General features: G+C 35.2%; 1 protein-coding gene across 4 annotated transcripts; it reads left to right on the top strand.

The window, feature by feature from the left end:
* Window positions 1-21392, top strand: LOC149085690 (uncharacterized). 4 transcript variants are annotated; one of them, XR_016192754.1, is made up of 6 exons: window positions 100-422; window positions 5042-5384; window positions 6957-7233; window positions 13226-13344; window positions 15048-15155; window positions 21338-21392. XR_016192754.1 is itself a non-coding variant. In XM_089232479.1 (5 exons), the coding sequence occupies exons 2-4, from the start codon at window positions 5331-5333 to the stop codon at window positions 15152-15154; spliced, it is 447 nt and encodes a 148-aa protein (XP_089088605.1). In that variant the 5' UTR covers window positions 1-79; window positions 5042-5330; the 3' UTR covers window position 15155; window positions 21338-21392. The 4 variants fall into 4 exon arrangements, 3 of the variants coding, with proteins under 3 accessions (XP_089088605.1, XP_089088604.1, XP_089088606.1); XM_089232479.1 differs by lacking the exons at window positions 100-422; window positions 13226-13344 and adding an exon at window positions 1-79 and having other exon boundaries at window positions 6957-7242; XM_089232478.1 differs by lacking the exon at window positions 13226-13344 and having other exon boundaries at window positions 90-422; window positions 6957-7242.
* The last annotated feature ends 1913 nt before the right edge of the window (window positions 21393-23305 follow it).

The raw sequence follows: 23305 nt of genomic DNA, 5'->3' as shown, positions 1-23305 counted from the left end.
CGGCAATTAATGCCGAAAAGGGAAGGATTTCAAAACAAAAATCGCCAAAGGAAGCCAAGCTGCACCGGTCAAGACGTACGTAAGTATCCGTTTTAATTTAAATTAATGGCGACCGATTTCTACGGAAGCGTCCTCCGCTCGATACCCCACCTTGGTGCCGAAATAAATTTGCCATTTTGTCCATTAAAAATCCGCAATATCCTCTTTTAATCCTCATCCTAACTACAGAAAAAGTTTTTTTTTTCCTCTGGAAAAGGGGAAGAAAGATTTTCGCGGCTCCATCTCGGAACAGATAAAGAAATTAATTTGTCGCGAAAATTTCATAAACATTGGATTCTCGTTATTTAATTTTTCTTAGAGGTCATTGTTAATTGGATAATACCGTCGTCATCCCTCGTACGTGGTGTTGGTCATGCTAATGTGTGAGTATCGAGTTATTTTCGCCATTGACCCCTCGTTTGTTGTGGGAGTTTTATTTCGTGCTGTATTGTGTGTAAATAGTGTTTTGTTTATATGTTATCCAATTCGCTCTTTAAGCATTTTCTTTGCGCCCCCGAAAATGGGTTAAGAGGCTACTCAACGCGATTTCGGGCCGGAGAAATGCTTCAAATGCTAACAAAGACGAGAATTTGAAACAGTTGTGGATTTTATGTTTGTTTACATATGGTAAATGGTGTTTTAAAAGAGATTTTGTTAATGATAAACTAGCTGTTACCCGCGGCTTCGCTCGCATGAATTTGGTAATCCGAAAATTCCCTGAGACTCCCCTTTAGGGAGTGAATTTTGAGAAATCCCTTCTCAGGGAGTCTTTGCATCATAAAATGAAGATACTGACCAAATTTATAGTTTCAGTGGTTTTCACTTGGCATGATTTCTCTATATAGGGTTTCAACCCTCTTATGACCCCCCCCCCCCAAGGGTCAAATTTCCAAAAACCTTTATGCGATGAAATAAAAACTAATCGAATTTCATAAATATAGCTTCACTAGTTTCGATTACGACTGATTTCTCTATGTAACCATTGAACCCTCTTATGACCTTCTCCCCCAAGGGGTCAAATTTTGTAAAACCCCTTATGAGTCTGTCTTTACAGCATAAAACAAAACTGCTGACCGAATTTCATATATATTGCTCCAGTGGTTTCGGCTCTGCATGATTTCTCTGTATAACGTTTGAATTTTGTAAAAAAAAAAAAAACGAACCCTAAAATATTGCCCTAGTGGTTTCTTTATGATTTCTCTGTATAACCTTTACACCTGAATTTCGAAAAAAACTCTTTCGTAATAGGTCTTTACTTCATAAAATAAAACTCAGAGGGTGATGTAACTCTCCGCTATCCATACAAAGGTTTTAACAGCTGGTTGATGCGAAGATATATTTTGGAAAAAAAATTCAACCGTCCCTGCTGGGAATTGAACCTACCCATGTCCTTTCACTTTCTGGGGCTAGGGCGTTCACCCAGAAAGTGAAAAGATGTTGGTTCGATTCCCTGCAGGAGCAGTTGAATTTTCTCTCTTCCCGAAATACATCTTTGCATCAATCAGCTGTTAAAAACCTTTGTAAAATAAAACTACTGAACGAATTTAATATTCATAACTCAGTGGTTTTGCCTTGACGATAATGAATCAGTGAATTTGGACATGTCATTATTTATATATATATGATCACCTACCATATATGTATGGTAGGTGAAATTCAGCCTATTACTGAGGTAAAATGATTTGTTACGGAAAATTATTAGCACTTGCATATTCAAAGGGGATGTGTTTTCACGAGGTCAGGTGCAAACCAAATAATTTGTTAGCTTATTTCAGGTTTACATAAGGTTATAGAAATTTGTTACTACGGTAAAATTTTGATTAACCTGCGTCATCTGGACTAGGGCTCAGACATATAACAGAAATCTCATTATATATATGCACAGTTACATGATTTCATTGTGGGCTTGGGACGAAAATGAGAATATTATCATCCTTTAAACGTGAATGATACATACATATTGGATTTAATTTTACAAAACGATCAATATAAACTTCAGTATAAGAGTAGTAATGTACAGAAATGTATTGTAATACTATTAACTTGAATTATAGTACTTTAAAATATATAATCTGCCATCTTCTATGTTCTTGAGGCTTGCGCGTTCTGAGCAGCAATGTTCCGTATCTTACGCAGAAATACGATCTGTGTTACATTTGCCTCTATTATTTCATAATGTTTCTGCTTCTGAGTGGCTAGTTTTAGGTTTTTGATGAAGAAAAGTTCTTCATCACTAATCTGAGTGGCTAGTTTTAGGTTTTTGATGAAGAAAAGTTCTTCATCAAAAACCTAAAACTAGCCACTCAGAAGCAGAAACATTATGAAATAATAGAGGCAAATGTAACACAGATCGTATTTCTGCGTAAGATGCGGAACATTGCTGCTCAGAACGCGCAAGCCTCAAGAACATAGAAGATGGCAGATTATATATTTTAAAGTACTATAATTCAAGTTAATAGTATTACTTGTTTGTACTCATTTTTCAAGATTTTTTAGGGCAATAGCATCCAGGCCTTGGAAGAACTTGTTTCTTCATCATCATCAATTAGTTCTTCAATGGTAGTCGTACTAGAAACAATTTCATCATTGTTCGAAATTTCAAAGCCTCCATCCATTTTGTCACATTTCAACCAACACGCAACATTCATTCGAACACACAACAACATGCTACTCTGTTGCGGCTGAGCCCAGTATGTAACAATAGCGACGGGTTAGTGATGGGTTTGTGGCAGATTTAGTTAAACTCCTCTGCCACAGACGATTGGTCACTCGGCCATCATACAGTACATTTACTTACAGCTTTATACGGAAGGGTGTAAAAGTAATCCTTGGACAATTTTAAAGACGTCTGTTTGTTGAGACTCGCATATTTTTTTTAGATGATGACGGATAACAGAAACTGATGGTTATACGAGTGACGGTTAAACAAAGTTTTACTAAATTGTCTATACCAGGGCTGGATGAATCCCCCCCAAAAATTAAAAAATAACTAGGTGTCGGAACAATTTTGTAAGTGCCAAAACTTTTTTGCTTGGAAGGAAAAAAAAGGTCTAAAATATTTCTTTTAATTTTTTCAGGGCATAGTATTCCTCTTTCATGTTGGCAGATATGCTGCTATAAATTCAAAGTATTATGTGCTGCTCTCGGCCTGCAATTTAGGAATCACACAATGAAATCTTAGATGCCAGTACCAATTGTTTAGTTGCCATGGCGACCTGGGATTTGTCCAGCCTGGTTGTATAAATTTTCAAGCCTGTTAGTTGCTTTGAACTCCTCTATTTGAGTTTTTTATACAGTCAAAGATAGTGCCGCTGTGGTGGTCAAGTGATCATAGTGACTCGTTTTGTGGGGCTCAAACACTGTCGCCACAGTGGTGGTCGGCTGAAGTTGGTTTACGATGGTTTTGACTTCGAGGCAGGAATGTGAGCCAATCTACCTGTTAAAAAGTTTTGGCACAGAGTAACAGGCCTACAATGGCAGCACTACACGTAATGGGCATTACACAGTAACAAACTTCACATTAGGTTCACATCACGCACATTCCAACATGTACGAATTTGTTGGAAATTCTGCAGAAGAATGTGAACGAGGTGCACATATGACTTAGTAGTAATAGTTAAAAGGTAGTTATAATGACCCCATATCATTACTCTGAAAATGGCATGTATCCTTTAAGGTAGGTGTGTATTATGTTAGGAAATATCTGTTATGGTATAGGTTCCACTGGATTATTCATTTTTCTATAATGTCAGCATTTGTAATAAAAATTCATTAAAGAAAATGCATAGAATGGTATGAATGCACAAGCCACTGTGTGGTTATGTGGTCATAGTGACAGAATCGAATTGCAAGTACCCGGGCTCATATTCCACTGGTGGCATATTTGGTATTCGGCTCTGAAGTTAGTTTTCTCAACTTTGAGGTGAGAATGTGAGTTGATCTCCCCATTAAAAAGTCTTGGCACAGAGTGCTACAAGTTTATAACGTTACGAATATTCAATTGCTACGCTTCACTCATAGCTTGAAAAATAGATGGAAGCACTAAAAACTTCATGCACAACACTAGATATGCATTTAGATTGTTAAGTATGCATATACATTTCTGGCACAGCTTATTCAGTGGTGAATTGCCTCATGGTGATAGGCCAGAGTTGTGGTCAATTTGAAAAAAAAAATTTCTGAATGCAATGGTACGAAAGTATCTAAAAAATTATTTTACATTTTTTATGCTTGCGCCAAATTTTCTATAACATCAAACCACATTGGCAGATTCAGTCGATTTGGTATTCAGTATTTGGGAGATTCAGTCCATTTCTTTGCAAAAAAATAACAAAAATCTGAGTTTGGACATTATATTGGATGGAATGGTCTTTGTTACGGGAAGTCTTCGACGGGAAGAGGAAGCTTGGTGTGTTTTCAGTTAGAGGGTGGCTCCTGTGGACTCAGGAGGTAGTTTCAAAGGCTCGCTGTAAGCGAGGAGGACGTGTTAATAGTATAATGTTTATTGTTGAAAATTATGATTAAACCAAGAAATATATATAAAAGTGGCAGTGCTTATGATTTTGGCAATCAGTCATTGAAAATGAACCCGACAAATTGTCTTGGGGCGCCCTGTCAGCCACATCCGTTGTGGGGGCCCATAACGCTAGTGTTCCTAACTGATTCATGAATCATAACTCATTTATTAGAAACTTTTTAATTTTTGATGAAATCTAAAAGAATTTACACATGATTTCGAGCTGTCAAAACTTCTTTCGACATTCAAACATAAATGGTTTTTCTAAAAACATAATTTTTTTATTTTTAGGGCATTTTTAGTCATTTTTCAAGATTTTTTAGGGCAATAGCATCCAGGCCTTGGTTATCAGAAACACTGAGTCCCAATGTGATCACATTAAGTGGTGTGCACTGTACTAAGTGTGCATTACTTTGGTGGTTTTTTTTTTCAATTAGGACATATTTGGCGCAATCCTGAAATTAATTTTTTTTCATTTCATTATAGGAAAGCACAGATTCTCATCTCAGTCCAGGCAAGAAAGCGACTATTGACTAATCAAGCTTTGAACAACTTCAGCCAGAGGTTTCTGACAAACAAGATAAGCCATTGTAGTGAGGGAATCGCTTATCAAGATCTACGTGTCAGCCTAGTTTGTGCTTTTCTGATCTTACGGACAGTCCTCAGGCTCGTGGATTAGAGTTTGTTACAAAACCTGCCAGAAATTGATCCTGGACCTTTCAGGATTGATTTTTTGTCATTGCTAAAACCTGGACGTCATCGGTCCAAATTCAAGATGAAGACAAATGATCAACAAAGTCAGACTGATGCAAAAGCGAAAACTGTTGCTGTAACTATCAGTTTTTTTTCCCGTACATTTAGTTTACTGTTGTTAAAACATATTTATTGATTGTTTCACACACAAATACATTAAAATAAATAAATATATATTACAGTAAAGTGCCCTATCTTGGGATGATTTAGGGCTTTTTCCTTCAATATGTTGGTAGCTGTGATGGTTGTTGCAGATTACGTTTAAAGCAGGTCATCTCGTTTATTTCTTGCTTTGTTAACATTTCAGTTTCAGTAGTGTGGTACATGTTTCGCTGAAGAAAAAGTTTTTCATGTGTTTTCCTAAAAATTGGTAAGTTTTTTTAATGAACTACTAAGGCACGAACTTCAACCTTTAGGAAAGTATGGGCCACTTTATTGGTTTGAAAACGTGCCACTGGCCACTTAATTACCCAATAGGAATGCCAATTTTATTAATCAAATACATAATTTAACATGCGTCAAAAAATGAGTATTCAGACTTAGTAAAGGATGTGTACATAAAAATTTAAGGTAGATATTTTCAACTTGTGGGAAAAAAAATTCAATTTCCCATTTTGCCCAAAAAATAACCCGGGGCTTTTACCCGAAAAACCCGTGTTTTTTACAACCTCGGTTACAGTATGTAGAGATGAAAACTTTGAAGACATTTCAGAATGGAATCCTAGGGATTGTTTGATGTTTGCTATCTTCACAGATAAGGTCATAATTTTGTACCTGAAAGTGTAATGCCAAGTTCAATTTGTTTCTCAAATGATGCTAGGAGAGAAAAAAAAAAAGTGAAGTAATGAAGTATCAATTTTTAATGATTGGAGGGGGGGGGGGGACCCCATTGCCTGACATTTTTTAATGCAGTTTTTCCAGCAATGGCAAAAACTCACCAACAAAGATTTATTAATTCTTATAGTAAAGTTTGTGTTAAAACTGTATTATTTGCATTTAGAAAAATAATCAAATGCACTACAATGTCTCACATGCATAAATGGGAGGGGAAATAAATTTTTGCCACTTGGCAAAAACCTATTTTTGCTGTGATAGTTTTACCACCTGTGGCAAAAATTCACCAACCCTGTTCTCTTCTCTCACTGCAGCATCGTGGCTTTCTATAAGTCTCACTAGCTCCTGATACTTGAAAGTTATAAGGCTGAACAACAGTCTGTCCAGCCGAAATTTGGGTGTTTTCCGGACCCTTTGCAAAATTCTGGATCTGAAAAATGAACCCTTCACAAAATTCTGGATCTGTAAAACGGACCCTTCACAAAATTCTGGATCTGTAAAACAGACCCTTCACAAAATAAAAATTAATAAAATCAAAATTTGGCCATTCATTTCTTTTATGATTATTTTGCTTTCAACAAAATTAATGACCCTTTTCACAAAAATAAGGAAAATTTTCACAAAAACAGGACCTTACAAATAGAGTCTGGATACTCATATATTTCACTAAGCTTTTAGGAAATTTATTAAAAATTTAATTTTTAATAAATTTCCTAAAAGCTTAGTGAAATATAAGATAACCATTGAGAGATGATAAAATTAATTTTGCAATTTCCCTCCAATCTTAAGTTTTTTCCCTGAATTATTTTTCTAGAAAAGAAATTGGCGATATCAAAATGATCCGGAGTTCAGAGAGAAAATGAAAACTATGAGCCGAGAACGTTACTGGAATGATTCAGTCTACAGAGAACAGACCAAAGAAAGAGCTAGGAAACGAGCGAAAGAAAAATACCACCTGGAAAAACGGAAAAGCACGGATACCGTGAGCCAAGGGACTAGTAGCAACGAGGAGATGACTTCAGTAATGAATTTGAAGCGAATTTGTCCGGGGCAGAATGAAAATTCTGGAGAAGGACCGTCTAGTCAGCAAGGTAGTATGTGTAAGTTGTTTTTCCATTACACACTTGTTTTCCAGACTTTCACAATTCCGTCTAGATGCAGTTATTCCGTTACAGGTTTGATGAAATGGAATGGCTTTATTTGTGTTTATTGATATTATTTCTTTTGATTGTGGTATAGCACATTTATTATTGATACGATATCTATGAGAGGAAGGAGATTTTTATTTTAGCTGAAATTCCTCTGTTGGGAAAATGATCCCTGAAGCATTTGTCTCATTGAAAGAAGGAGCAAGGAAAAAGTAAACATTGAAAGGTTTTAGGTTCATTATCAATTCTTCATTGTGATCAGGATTCCCATTAACCTTTTATTCATTATAGTTGATTCATTAATCAGATTTAAAAAAATTAGTTGCTGAATTGAAAGACTATCCAAATTGGCATGCTGTTTAGTGTCATATTTTTGAAAATGCATTCGTTATTTAGCAAATTTAGTTAAATATTTGGTTGTGATTTAGTGCAATGTGTGTAGATCGGTAGTAAGAACCTTTTGCTTATGCTGGTTTTTCTTTATTCAGGTTCAACTGCAAATTATGTACCAAATGAAAAGGGGGGAATAAACGAGCCCAAGTGGAACATAAAACATCATAGCAACTCTGTCCTATCTCTATCCATTTTTGAGTTATGGTCAGGGTTGGTCTGATTTTGCCCAACCCGAAAAACCCAGGTGAAGAAACCCTTGGAAAAACCCATAAAAAACCCCCCACAAAAACTACACCTTAAAATTGCACTTACTCGCAAACAGTATATTTTTTCTAATGATGTTATTGCATTGTCATACTCTATCTCAAAAGGAATACATAGATGAATCTGTATTCAATGCTATTTAGATTATAAAAGGGGTCAGACAAAACCCTTGAAAAAACCCATTAAAAATTACACCTTAAAACTTCACTTACTTGCAAACAGTATGCTTTCTAATGTTATTGTATTGCCCCACAAGGCTCCAGCCTGGATGACGAAAGATCTCTGCCAAGAGGTCCTGGCTCCAGGAGGGGGGGGGGAGGGATCCCCATGACTATCTTAAGAAGAAAAGCACATAAATAAATCTATGCATTCGATGTTATTTAACTTATATTTCTTCCTATTATATTTTAAATTTCTTTTTTTACAAGTAAAGAAAATAAACATTTTCATGAATATTTTCTAACTCACAATTACCAATCCTTTTCAATAACTTCTTTTGATTTGAGTAATCTTTCACTAATTTCTTTGTTTTTTCACATCCAAGTTTGTTTCTCAGTTTTGACCATACTAGTCCGAAAGTAGAAAAAATACGTTCAGTTGATGCAGATGTGGATGTAATTGAATGCAGGTCTTCCAAAAAATTTATAAAAGTCTTCATTTAAAATCTTTTTTTTTTTCTGCCTTGCAATGCATGATTTTCCACCACTTCTTTACTTCAACTGACTCTATCACGTTTGGTGAAAACATTGTTCCTGGATAGAAATCTGCGTCTTCTATTTGAAACATCTGTAGTGCAATAACACTTTGTATTCAGTTTTTCGATCCATTGTTCAGTAGACTCTTCTTGTTCCTTAGTTAATCTTTTTCCTCTCAAAGCAAGATCAGTCATATTTGCAAGGAAATGAAATGGAGTTAGTGCTTTGGCAACTTTCAAAGTGATGTGCAACACACTCCTTATACGGAGATAATTCTTTACTTTCCAATACATCTAGCCATATTTCTACTGTCTGTCCAAGAGCACAGCTATATCTTTGTAAATTATTTCTATCTATACTCTGTTTGCTCTAACTTGGGTCCTGATGTAAATAAACCGCTGTAACGGTTTTGGATATCACTCCGCATCCTTTATCTCTATTGGTTGTAATTTTACCCGCCCCTTCATTACGTATTCTGAACACGTGCATGCCTCAAACGTGAGATTGTATATTCGTTATGAAGAATTTTCCTGGAATTTTTTTTTCACTGTTCTTCAAATTTTGTTGCAATAAAAACTGTTGATAACACTAATTAAAATAGAAAGAGGTATATATCTCCCAAAAAAAAAAAAATTGATAAGGTATTCTGTCGTTATCATGGCACACTCCTCAAGAGTTGGGATGACAGGGCTCCAGCCCGGACATTGCCTCCCACAATTCTTGTCATATTTTTTATTTTTTATGCTAAAAGTTTACTATATAGAAGGGCTGTTGAAAGGTTGGTCTGAGGGCCCGCCAAAGATCACAGCCTGGGGGGGGGGGTCTTGCGGCAGGATGTGGGGCCATGGTCGTTACAAAAGCTTATGCGAGTTGTTTATTATTTTACGGCAGATAGTGAGAAAAAATTCTCTTTTTTTTTTACTTTTTTTTCTTCCGAATTTTACAATTTTATTTCTAAGCTAATTTACGCCGTGTAATTTTCGTGGGCCGGATATGCTACCAATTATAACGTGAAACAAATCATGAACAACTTACCGTTGTGTTGCCGCTTTTTATTTTTCTTGCGGGTCTGTATAATTAAATATTTCATAATAATCCATGGGCTGTAGCAGTTCCAATTTGACAAGAGAGTCATCGACATTATTTCGTTTCTTTACTTCAACCTGTTGTTGATATTCTGTTTTTTGTCAATACAATTCTGGTTTTTTATTCATGCGTAGGTTGCGAGCCGTGACCCCAACATCCAGCAGCAGGAGCCCCTGGACTGGGATCTTTAATGGGGGCCCCCAGGCCAGGCTTTCTCACAGGATTATATAGTGTCTGTCATAATGAGGCTAACCGAATCAAATTCCGCTTCAGAATTCCGCCTTGTTTCATTAGGCAATTGTGGTTTTTGTCCATCTTTTTTCCATAAGCCACCCAAGTGGTCTATGGCATTTTCTAAAATATTTTTGTATTTCTATTACATATTTTACATTTTTTTTTGGGGGGGGGGTGATATCTTTAACAGGAAGATTCATAAAATTGGTTGAACAGCCAAAAGCAAGGACATGGAGATGGTTTTGGACAAATATGTCATAAAAGTTTTTCATTTTGTTCTCGTTATCACAAAAACACTTTTATTATACTTTTGCTTGATAATATCCATAGCCCTTTCAGGTATTTCCGCACAGAATTCTGTTGTTTTCTTGTGTGAGCCACATTCTACAGCATCTATTAAGTGGGTGCTCTTGCCAGTGTGGATACTCACTGCGATGATGGAGTCAGCATTTGCATTTGACCAACTATCCAACATCAGAGTGATAGTTGAATTTTTCAGTTCCTCTGCCGTTAGCATATCGACAGTTTTATCTGTCTCATCTAATAACGATCTAGCTAATTTCTTCCTTTTAAATAACCCGGATGTGCAAAGCATTAACCATTTCTCTAAATGCATCACTATCGGCTATGTTAAAAGGTATATTGTTAGCGTAAAAGAATTCGGATACTTTTAGATCAAGAACTAACCTCTGGCGGTCACTTGTTTTAATAATAAATTGTCCTATTGACCTTTGGTGTTTGGGTTTTGATGTTCCAGCATCCACAATAGTATTTGCACTTCCGCATGTAGAAACATCTTCATGGGGTTGCTTTTTTGTTTTCAGTAAAGTAAATGTCTCTTCACTGCATGAAGATTCATTATCATCAGTGCTTGATGAACACGAAAACAAGGAATGAGCTTCAGATTTCTTGCATTTATTCACATGAACGCAGATTCTTTCCACTTTTACACTAACTATCGTATTGCAAAAACTTACAAGTCACTTGTTATCAGTTTTATTCACCATAATCCATTGAATGGACTGTTTTATTCCAGAACCTTCAGTCCTTGGCATCACACATTAAATTTTACCACTAAAGTTCACACTTCTCTCAAAGTAAAATTTTAAAACTTGGACAGTTTATACATGCAACTTGTCTAGCTAAGCAGCAGAAAGAAATGGTGAAATGCTGTATCCAGGAGGGAAAACATCCATTAGGTATTGGTGAAACTGCTCAAAGTAGTTTGAATGGTAAAAGGGAGATAATGCTGAAGAAAAGTGGAAAGAATTTTCATTGGGGCAATTTGTGTATATATATGTCATTTTAAATATCATTATCCAATACGAGATCAGATGGCTTGCAGCTGGTGCTTTTCAACTTAACAGGTGCAATGAATTCTTTCTAGAACGTTTCCCTTTCCCTCCTGTTAAAAGAAAGTGTTGCAAACAAATGTAAAAAAAAATAATAAAATGATCTAAATACAACTTGTTTAGTATTCAGGTAAAGCAAAGGTGTGTGTATATATATATCTAGAAAAAAATTAACTCTTGATCTGCACTATTTGTTCAGAGAATAAGATTGATTTGTTTCAGAATCAGATTTTTAACCCTTCTTCCTGCTTTCTTGATTTTATCAGAAAATTAAATTTTCCGCGAGCTTTTCTGTTGTTGTGACATCAATGACTACCGTCATCGTTAGGGAAAACATCCACAGAGGGCAGCCATAAAAAAAATATTGGTGATCGCATTTAAGCAACTGGCATAGACATGACTTTGTTTACTTAGTGTTTATCGGCAATCATTTACCAGGGGGATAACCTTGTGGTTGCCAAAATTACTGTATAATCATTATTTTTATTCCATCAACAGCCATGCCGTAAACGCAATAAGTTTTTTCTTCAGCAGCTTTTTATTTTGAGGTTTTTTAATTGTTTCCTCTGATTAAATATGTCATCAGAAAGAAAATATGAAACTGCTTTTAAGAGTTCATATACCCAAGATTATCAATCACTGATAGCATCCATGAAAGGAAAGACTCTGTTCATAAAACATGTATGTAGGTGTGATTTCTCTATTTTGCATGGAAAGACTGACATTAAATTATGTTCTGCTCAGGGACAATGCAGAACCCGCCAGGAGGGAAGGGGGTTGGAACTTTTTCTTAATCGATAAAAAAAAAATTTTGTTAATTTTTTTTTGATTGGGTCTGTGAGTGCAGGTGGGGGAACCCCTCTCTCGAGAGAATTTCTGGATTGCAAGAGTTGACACATCTGTTATTAATATACTTATATACATAATAATTGTCATAAATTACCATTCTATTATATTTATTTACAGCATATGTAACTTTCTTTATGCTTCAATATCAAAAACTCTGGAAAAAACCCAGTGGGTTTGGTTTTTTCTTAAAACAGTGTTTTTTTGCCAACCCTGGTTATGGCGGATAATCAATTATGGAAGAAAAATGCATTGAGTCTGAAAAAACATGAATTGTGAAGTTTCTGAAAGACCTACACGCCAACTAAGCACATATGTCAAAAAATTCTGTAAGGTGTCACCATATCCATCAGAATATCAGGATTTGATGGTGAGCTACAAACTCTGAAAGATTGACAAAGTTCAAAATCAAATTGTTGCCAAAATTTTTAATCGCCAATTTCACAACCCTTTCTAATTACAATTGGGCAAATTTACCAAAACTTATCTATCGCACCAGCTTTGGAAAGTGCCTAAAATGAACCATATCAGTGTTGTAGTTCAGGAGAAATTTAGCCTTTTGTTTGCAATACATCACTGAAATCAGTCTTTATTGAAGTTGACATTTTGGCAATGTGGGATTAGATTTTGAACTTTGCCAATCTTTCAGCTTTTGTAACTTGCCATTGAAGTCAGATATTGTGATGGAAATGGTGAAACCTTATAAGATTTTTCTGTTCTTTACAAATATATGCTTAGTTTACGTGTAGGTCTTTCAGAAACTACAAATTTGTGTTTTTGACATTTTTTTCTTATGTAATCGCTTATCCACCATAACTCAAAAATGATTAGAGACATAACAGGGTTGCTATGGTGTTTTATATTCCACTTGAGCTCATCTATAACCCATTTTCATTTGGAAAATTATTCACAGTTCATCCTGCATGCCATGAATTAGTATAACAGATATAGTGTTTCTTATACATATTTTTACACTACGGAGAAAAGTGACTTGATATATTTTGCTGTGATTCATTTTGATATCTTTCTTTGCATTTGGAAAATTTCCCGTTTATCCAAAATTAGAAGAGACTGAAATCAAGGAAGAGATTTCTCATAGACCTAAGTACTTGAAATGTAATGACTACAGACTACATGACAAAACCACTGCCGAAAACTAGGGTATTAGAAAACCTGTACTGACAGTAAGTACAGGTTTCAATAATGCGATTAAAAAAAATACGACAAGTTACTCTATTTTAATTTATCGATCTAATTCCATAAAACAGTGTTTCTCAACCTTTCTGAACCTAAGGACCAGTAAAATGTCTGAAACAATTCAATGGACCACCTGCGTCCCATATTATGGGACATTTCTGTATTTTTAGTGGTTCTTTGTCCCTTTTCATACATTTGTCCCGTTTTTTTTAATGTTTATTTAAATTTATAATGCTCACTAAAATCTTTAATGAACAGCGTTTTATAGCTTATGAAAATGTTGGGTATAAATACAAATATTCATCTCACATTGTCAAGTTGAAGTGCTTTTCCTCAATTTTTCAGCAATTTTAATTTGGATTTTGCTGACAAAGTTTTTATAGACAATTGGCGATGCCATCCTTTATTTTACAGTAATCGGATCATTTGAATGTTTTTCTCGTCAAATTTTTGTTAGCTGTGATTTGTAGCAACCTTTTATTTCCCCACCCTTCAGCCCTTTTTGCAGTAATTAGCAAATTTGCCTTAAATGGCATTTTTGGGCTGCAAATTAGTGATGTCCGTATTTGGAATCACAATTTCCTACACTTTCTTTGAGGAATATAAGGGACCTATTTTATTTGTGAATCCATATGGATATTACTATGATATCAATTGCAACAATTGAATAATTTTCCATCCAGTTAGAATTGAATTATCAAATCTGTCTGCCATCTATGCCATCCTCGCGGATCACCTCTGTTCCGCAGACCGTAGGTTGAGAAACGCGGCTATAAAAGTATAGCTAAACTATTATTTGAAGATGTTTCAGCTGTAATATAATTACCAAGTTTTTTAGCCCCCATAATTCTTCAGTAGGTCTGGCTATAGCTTATCTACCCTTGATGCAACTTCTCTGGTTGAATCGTGATGGAAAATTGAAGAAATGTATTCGCGGCTCAGTTTTTTTCTCTCTTAAAACTCTGAGTTTGGTACGTTAGAGCAGTGGTTCTCAACCTTTTCAAGCCTGCAGTCCAGTTTCATTCATTTTTGCAATTTGAAGCTGAGGTCAAACACACGACAAACAGAAAATAAATTAGGAAAAATGAAACGCCTAATCAGTCATAGCCCAGTATGAATGATATCAGGGCCTAGTTGAGAAACAATGTGTGTTAACACAATGAGTATAAGATATTGGAAAAATTCTTATAGATCAGCGGTTTTCAACCGGTGCTCCGCGGCGACTCAAGGAAAATAAAATAAATAAGTAAATTTGATAGATAAATGAAAAAAAGAGGTCTACAGGGTTCCGCCATAAAAATTTTATACAAAAAGAGCTCGAGTCTAACAGGGCTCAGATATAATATATAATGATGAACTGTAAAGGGCTCTGCGAGGCAAAAAAGGTTGAGAACTGCTGTTATAGATTATAACTTTCATGCATGCCAATGCTTTCGATTTACCAGAACCTTCTGGGTGGAGATCAAATTCTTCCCATTTTCTAAGGGAAGGGGTCTGCCGTGATTTCACCGTATTTAAATAAAAAAATATATAGAGTGAAATGTATTATGGTTATGAAAAGAAATGATTTAATTGTGAATGTGAAGAAACCATAGCTTTATGGGATAATTTCCATCAGAAATCCATGTATCTTTATATCAATTTTTTTTGTCTCGATTCTAAATCCTTTTTTGTGCGTTTCTTTTCTTAGATGTTACCAAGCCCGAGGATTTCAATACAGACAATAGCAGTGATGAACACGGCAATCCCTCTCAGTTTTCAAACTCTCTCATTTTTGCTAGGAAGAGTGGGATTTGAGGTGAGATAATACGTAATATAGTATGGATATGAAATTCTTAAAAAAGAAATCCAAGCTGGGTTGGTGAATGGCCAGACTTTGAGAGAGTATCAATATTTCTGTATTTTTATGTGTGTTTGTTTGAGAATTTTTTTTCTTATTTTTAAAATACAGTATTACCCACAGTGATCGGTGAAGTTGGTTTTCTGTGGTTCCCAACTTCAAGGCGCAAATGCGAGCCGATCTCCCCGTTAAAAAGTCTCGACACAGAGAGCAACAGTCCTACAAACAGTACAAATATTCAGTCATTAAACTTCACTCACTTCCCTTCTGAGATATAGATGGCAGCACTGAAAAATCATACACAACACTAGATACGCACTCAGACTGTTAGGTACACATACTTACACTTCCGGCACAACTCACTAGGTAGTAAATTGCCCATGGCGATAGACCTGAGTTGTACTCAGCTTGAAATGAAAAAAAAGTATTACCCAGAGCTGCTATGGTGGTCGAGTGGTCATAGTGACGGACCCGGGTTTGAACCCCACCGACGTTATAGTGGTGGTCGGGTGAAGTTGGTTTTCTGTGGTTCCCAACTTCAAGGCACAAATGTGAGCCGACCTGCCCGTTAAAAAGTCTCGCCACAGAGAGCAACAGACCTACAAACAGCACAAATGTAATTCAATCATAACTCATCACTCACTTCCCTTCTGAAATATAGATGGCAGGACTGAAAAATCAAACACAACACTACATATGCAGTCAGACTGTTAGGTACACACACACAGTTACACCTCCGACACAACTCACTAGGTAGTAAATCGCCCATAAATGGTGATAGACCTGAGTTGTGCTGTTTGAAAAAAAAATACAGTATTACCCAGACTAACGTCACCGCACATTTATACTGGCTCATTTAAAAAATGACTTTTCTTTAATTAGATACATTTCGAGAAAAGTTTGAGGCTTTTAATGCTGTGATCTCAAAGAGAAATGTTCCCCCTCGAAAGAATTGAATCAAATATGAACAGATAAGAATAAAGAAAATCTGAAAATCCTCCTCTTCCTAGGGAGGAGCATTAACATAGAAAAAGTTTACCTGGGCTTACGTCAATAATTTGCTTCAAGACTGATAACATAAGCCAGGGTCTTGCTGTAATCCTAATCATGAATGAAGTTTTGAATATTCTGTGTTTTTTTGTGATGATTTTATTTGCTGCAGTTTAATATGATTTGAGTTTTAAAGTTCAAATCATAAATCAGTCCACTATGTGAACTCAATCGCGATAACAATCATGCTTTTGCTATGTTCATAGAGAATGTGTATGCTGGAGTAGAGATTCTCAAACATTTTATGTTTACATTAACCTTGGAAACAAGATTGGAATTATAAATACTTGACTGGAACCATTCTCGATTTTGAGGTACAGCGTCATAATACACTGGTTGAGAATCACAGCCGTATTGCAATAGATTCTTAATAATCTGAGGTGAATTGGACAGAGATCACCTTGCATAATTGAAAAGTCATTATCCAAAAAATAGAGATGTAAAATTCTTGGTGATAATCTCTCTCCAGAAGAATATTCTCCTGAATATTTCTTTATTGAGATTATTCTCTTGAATATTTGTAATACAGTGGGGAAACTCGATATGACAATACTCTGCGGATAAAATTCTACGTGTTTAAATGAGTTTCGAAGAATAATTAATAGTATATTGATTATTACATTAGTGGGAAAAAAACTATTTTTAATTTTTTTGCAATAGCTGTGCAAAAAAAATCACAGTTGAACATTGCCATTTTCAGAGGACACAGAATTATTCTTCAATGGATATTCAAACTAATTACATTCACAATAACATAGGTTGTTGAAGTATTTTTTCTGAAATTTACGAAGATCTAGCAAAATCTTTCATTAGCTTCACTCCTGAAAAATGAAGATAAAGTTATGCTTGAAGCTGTATGAACAAGAAAAGGTATGATATAAATTTCAGCAAAGATAAGTGCAGATCAGAATTCATTCATTATTTGGCAACTATAGAAGGTACACCATTAGAGAGAATTCTTTTCAGAACTGCCTGAATATCTAGGAAATTGGACTTTTTGGAAATTTTTTGTGGGGGAAAGACAAAATTCATCAAACAGCCACCGTCACTTCGTCCTGTCAACATCTTAAATTAGTTAGATGACTTCTTTTTCTACTTTGACCATGTGTCCCATTTTGGGCTCAATAGCAATTTTTTTTTTTTTGGCATGATTTGATTTGTGAACAGTAATGCTAACATGCCAAGTCTCCAGATTTAGATGGGAGACTCCAGATTTTCTACCCTTCCTTCTGCAGAATTTCTACAAATTTCTCCCAAAAACTGAATTTTCTTTCAATATTAGTGGGGAACTTATAACAATTAACTGCATGTATGTCATTTTCAGCGTATGCTTTGCGGGGTGAAGAGTGTACTAGAGTTGCCAGATAATCGTGGAGAGCAAAAATTATGCAGCTCCTCATGGATGGGCGGTTTTTCTACTACAAAACGAGTTCCTCCGTGAAAAACGGCGCTCGACTGACAACTGGTTGTGTGTTCTGTTATCTTTGCTGTCCTGTGATAATCATGCTCATCTGGCATCAGCCTAAAAACTGATTTTTCTTTCTTTTATATGTGATGTGTCAGGAAACCAGTTCGCCAGATCATGCGAATTTCTCCCTTGTGAGACTGTAGATTCAGTGTATACATAGATTTCACTTGCCCCCATTTCATTAATTCCGCCACAATTGACCGCATGGTCCTGTCACACTTCCAAATAGATTTTTGTTTTGTTTGGTGTGGCACCACATAGCCAGTCTAGATTCTGTGTTACGTTTGCGACTGCAATTAACGTAGGTTGCGGTACATGTGGGTGATCTATGGGAGCTCTGTGCAGTCACTATTGTGTATCAATCAACGTTGTGGAAAAAGCTTGAGCCATACAAGGTTTTATTGAAAATAAAACTGGGGACATGGAGGTAGTAGGAAATGTTGCATATTATTATATTCTACTCAGGGAAGTACGCAGGACCTAGCTATGGCAGACGGGGGAGGGGGGGGGACAAAAGAGTTTGCACATCTGATAATGATAGGTGATTTAACCTACTTGTTGACACTGATTTCTTGAAAAAAATATGAATTGTACCAATATTTCGATACCTTATCTCTTGGCTTTCACTTGCTGAAACGTCATGCTAAATTTGCATTGTGAAAGTTTCTTTTACAATTAGTTAGTGATCATACTTGTTTTTTATTTCAGTTGAAAAAACAAAAAATTATTTACCTAAACTACTTTGCCATTTGTTTACATTCATACCTCATGCTATTAGCATGTTGTGCTTAGATTTGATACTGTCATAGAAAACGATGTCCTGATACGACTCAGGAAAAATGTCAAAAATTTAGTCAAGTGTGCACTAATTTATAGTTCTGGAAATGGGACTAGAATCACTAAGTGAATTCAATGTGAATCTTTTTTTCCAAAGCGTAAAGAACATTTATAAATAGTGACTTTTATTTTTTCTTTAGTTTCATTTTTGAATTGATTTTCTAAAATAAAGCCAAAATTGAATATTGACCAAAAAGGGCGTTAAATGATATGCAAAATAATTCATAGAAATCAATTAATAGGTAATTAATGTAATTACAGAAAAAACTGAATTATTAAACAGATAAACACATTATCTAAGGGGGTTGCAGGAAGTTGTATTGCATATGGGGTGCAGGAAGGGAAAAAGGTTAAGAACCACACATATTGGTTTTTGTATATTCTGCTTTTGGAGGTAGAAAATATTGGTACTTTCATATGGTGGAAAAGAGCATGCAACAGAATTTATTTAAAAAAAAGTTTTCCATATCTGAAATTGCGACGGCAACAAGAAGTTTTAGTGCCTTTTACATAACGCAAGAAGGAATTCGTTGCTAATAGAAAGGAAAGGGAAAATTAACATTTGTAACCTCATGATAATTAAACTTTTATAGAAAAAAAATATATAATGCAAAATTCTCTTAGCTAAGGTTACCAGATTCGAAAACTGAGAAAGAGGATGCCTGCGTACACACCCTTAATAACCACGCCACTATACTTGCCAACAAAACCGGCCACACAACAATAACTTTTCCCAACTAATACAAAACTGCTAAAAAAAAAAATGCTGAGAATTTTAACAGCTATGTTATGAATGAATGAATGCCACAACTTTGCCACTGGACTTATCCCGTTGCCGAGATCTCCTCCAGGCCAGCTTCGTAGGAGAGTCCGGAACATGGCTATGTCATTGCGTGTCGAATAAAAACATAACACTCATATCAACGAAGAGATATGTTGCAGAGTGGAAAAAAAGAGGAAAATAATTCTGAAAACAAGAAAATGACAAAAGGGCAGATTTTCCGAAAAGTAGAAGGGTGCTTGAAACAATATTAAAAAGATGTCTGGTAAAGCTAAACATGGCTGAATTTGAACAACTTGCAAATAAATATGATAGACTTTGAGTGTCTAGGTCCAGAGGCATACACGGGGGACTGCTTAGAGGTTCCTGCCCCCCCCCCCCAAGCAGACCAAAAAATTTGGTGAAAAAAAATTTAATATCAGAAGAAAATAATATACTTTTATATGTTATATTAACCAATTTCTGTTAATTTAATGGATTTTTGAAGTGTGGTAACTAAACATTTCTTCGGAAGAAACTTTTTGTACCTTTCCTAAGCCTTTTGTAACCCCCCCCCCCCAAAGGTCGATCCTGCGTTTCCACCTGTATATGCCCATTGAATAAAATAACATCTTTTTAGAATGAAGGTGATCATGAAAACAGCTTCCTTTGTCAGTCATTTTTTTTAGTATTTTCTTCTTGAAACTTATTTCTAAAAATGCAGTTCATTTTAAAATGATTTTTATAATCTGTGAGGGTTTAAATTTTTTTTTACTGGAAATACTTTGATGAACCAAAAAAAAAAAAAAAACCTTGCAGAAGCAAGAATATTCTGTCCATTCAATATTGAATGATATAGTGGATCAATTCAATCAAAAATTGTCATTATAAGGTGATTATCCCAAAAGTTGTTTTGTTTCAAATGTTTCAGGTGAAAGAAAATGAATTATATATCATAATGTAAAAAAGAAAATTCTTGATTATTCTCTGAATTTTGCATCCGGGAAAATATTATTAAAATATTCATTCCTTACATCTCTACGCTGACATCACCAACAAATCACGGTTTCCGGATAATTTTCTCTGAAATTTCAACCCTTGTGCATTTCGTCTTTGCAAATTTTGTCTGATATTTAGCCTGTCTAGACTGTGAGAGTTACAAAGTGAGTGGGTGAATGAGAGAGACTATATACCGTATGAGCAATCGAGTGACTAAGTAGGTAACCGTATGAGTGGCCAAGTTAGTGACGGTATGAGTGACTTAGTGTGTGATCATCTGAATTACCAAGTGAGTGACCATATGAGTGATATTGAGTGAATGGGACATTTTGCTCAGGGCATTTCAGCTTTGAAATTTCACCAAAATTTTTTTTTCTTTTTGGAATTTCGTATAAATATGAGTAGGCTGCTCTGAAAAATGTGATTAATATATATAGATTTTTTAAATCGCGATATAATGATATTTTATCGATTATACTTGATACAACAGAAACACTGTCACTTGGTCACAAATATAGTCACTTGCAAACTCTCACTTATTCACTCATATTGTCACTCATTCATAATTACTCATATGCTCAATCACCCACTCGGCTCTCTCCGTACATCACACCGTATGGGTGTGTCACCCATACGGTGTGTCACACACTTATATGGTTACTCATATGGCCATTCACTTAGTCACTAATTTGGTCACTTGCACACTAACCTGACCATTTTTATGGTCATTCACTCAACCATATCGTCACTCACTCACCCGGCTACTCACTCAAATGGTCACTCACTGATATGGTCAGGGCAGGTGAAATGTCGGGCAAAATTTCTGGGGGTGAAATGTACCGGGGACGAAACGTGCCAGGGACAAAATTTCAGGTGAAATTTCTATTTTTGGATCCTAGAGTCACTACCTCGGAAAATTCAATTTCATCATTTGCTGTCATCTTAGGATAATTATATTTTCATCTCTTCTTGATAATACTTTCATTTGTGAAAAATTATTTCCCTCCCCCCTTTTTCATGTTTCAGGAGAGCTCTAAAAGCTTAGGAATCTCATTATACTATCAGAATTGAGGGGGAAAAATCAAGATCATGAATACCATTTCTGGAATAGATGGAATAAGGCTGCAGGATGAGCAAGGGATGCTTTTTCAGTGTGCACAAGGTATCAAACTGTTACTGGCCAATGGACCTGCAAAAACGCTCATTTGGTAAAAGAGACAAGATCTTTTTTTTTAAAAAAAAAACTGGAAGATAAACGACATATTTTTTTTGTGTGGATTGTATATGACTGTATGAAGCAGATTTCATTTACGCTCCATAATCAATATTAACTAAGTAAATTCTGATTAAGTAAAGTCTAAATTATGTCTCAACTCGATGTTGTTTTGGCATTGTTCCAATTCTATTCACATTTGTGATAAGAGTTGGATGAATGTTGAGCATAAATCGTGGAAATGTTGTGGCGCAGGCCAAGATAGATAAAATAATTGAAAATATAAATTTAAATTAATTTCTATTCATATTGAAATGGATTTTAAATTGAAAACATCCTGTTATTGGTGTGGGAAGTCACAGGTAATTGTATCGTGATGTTATTGCTGCTCTTGAATGGAATTCCCAGCAAATTCTTGAATGGAATCTATCACAGAAATGTATTCAGAATGTTCCAGAGCCCTTAAAATAGTTCCTGAACATGAAATGTTATGTACAGCATATATATTTGGATTTCTTTTTAATCTTAAAGTTATGCAGAGGTTCGAAAACACTGCTACTCTGACTATATCAACTACGTACACGTTAAACACACAGCACATTATGTATTTATTAGAAATCTTTTTTTTTGTTTCGTTGGGTATTGAAATCATTTTTTTTTTCATAACTATAATTGTTATTATCATTCACATTTGCCATTAAGATTGGATGGAACATGTTTTTTGATATTCATTTCTTGTATATATATATCAGCAAATTGACATTACAAGTTTTTTTATGTTTTGGTGAAAGATTTTGGATGTATTTCTTTGCGGATATGAACTGAAAATATTTTTTTTGTTAAGTATAATTGTGGCAAGAGGGATTTTTTTTTTTTTTTCGTTATTTCTGGGTGAAGTTAAAGTAAACCAGTGTCATATGTTTCTATGCCATATAGAAAAATGTTCATTTGTGCATTCAGTTTTTTTGTTTATGTATTTGTATTTTTTACGTAACGTTATAGAATTTGTTTTTATCAAAATGTCATGAATTTACATTTGCCAGCGCTACTAATTTGTAGTTGATCATGCCTATTTTTTTTCCCTTTTGCTCGCAATGGTTCGATTTGTGGCTTTGTATTTTACAAATTAAAAACATTTGCTTGCATTTTTGTTTAAATTTATTGGTATTTGGTTTTCATGGTTGGTCCTAAATATAAATGACATGAGATATGCAAGTTACTCAATTTGTCAATGATAAAATTTGAAGGGTTTCAACTGTAGAGCAAGTCTGTGCTCAGATGGCAAAACGTCATGTCACTTTTCCCAAAAAACTGAGTTGGCATTCCAGTTTTGTTTGCCAAAATTTTGGAAGGTGGAAAAATTTTGTTTTTCAGTTTATGAAGAAACAACGGAGGCAAATTGTAATAAGTCAAACTTTTAATGTTCTTCCCAATTGTAAGATTGATTGTACAAGTGATTTGTCCCAAATATCTCTGACAGTTACTAATTAAGGATAACAAAATTAGTTGAGAATTAGAGTAGCTCAAAGAACGCTCATACATGATAAGATGACATGGTATTCATATACATATGCCTTTTTTTGTGTTACTGTGGGCAATGCTGTTCTAAGTCCCCCTCAGCAGTATTGACGAGATATCTCGCCTCCTTTAAGAGCCGCTTATTTTAATACTTAGTGGCCCAGATATTTTGTAAAGTTGATTTCTCAACGGTACACTTTTCTTTATAGCCTAATGTTTCCCAAAGTGGTAAATATCGCCCCCTGGGGGTGGTAGAAGCTTTG

This window comes from Pholcus phalangioides, unplaced genomic scaffold, assembly GCF_987345545.1.
Source record: "Pholcus phalangioides strain wild (caught in Gottingen) unplaced genomic scaffold, Ppha-v1.0 ptg000006l_1, whole genome shotgun sequence".
NCBI classification, from domain to species: Eukaryota; Metazoa; Arthropoda; class Arachnida; order Araneae; family Pholcidae; genus Pholcus; species Pholcus phalangioides.
Note: the sequence above shows the minus strand (reverse complement) of the source record. Positions and strands in the feature narration are given on the sequence as shown.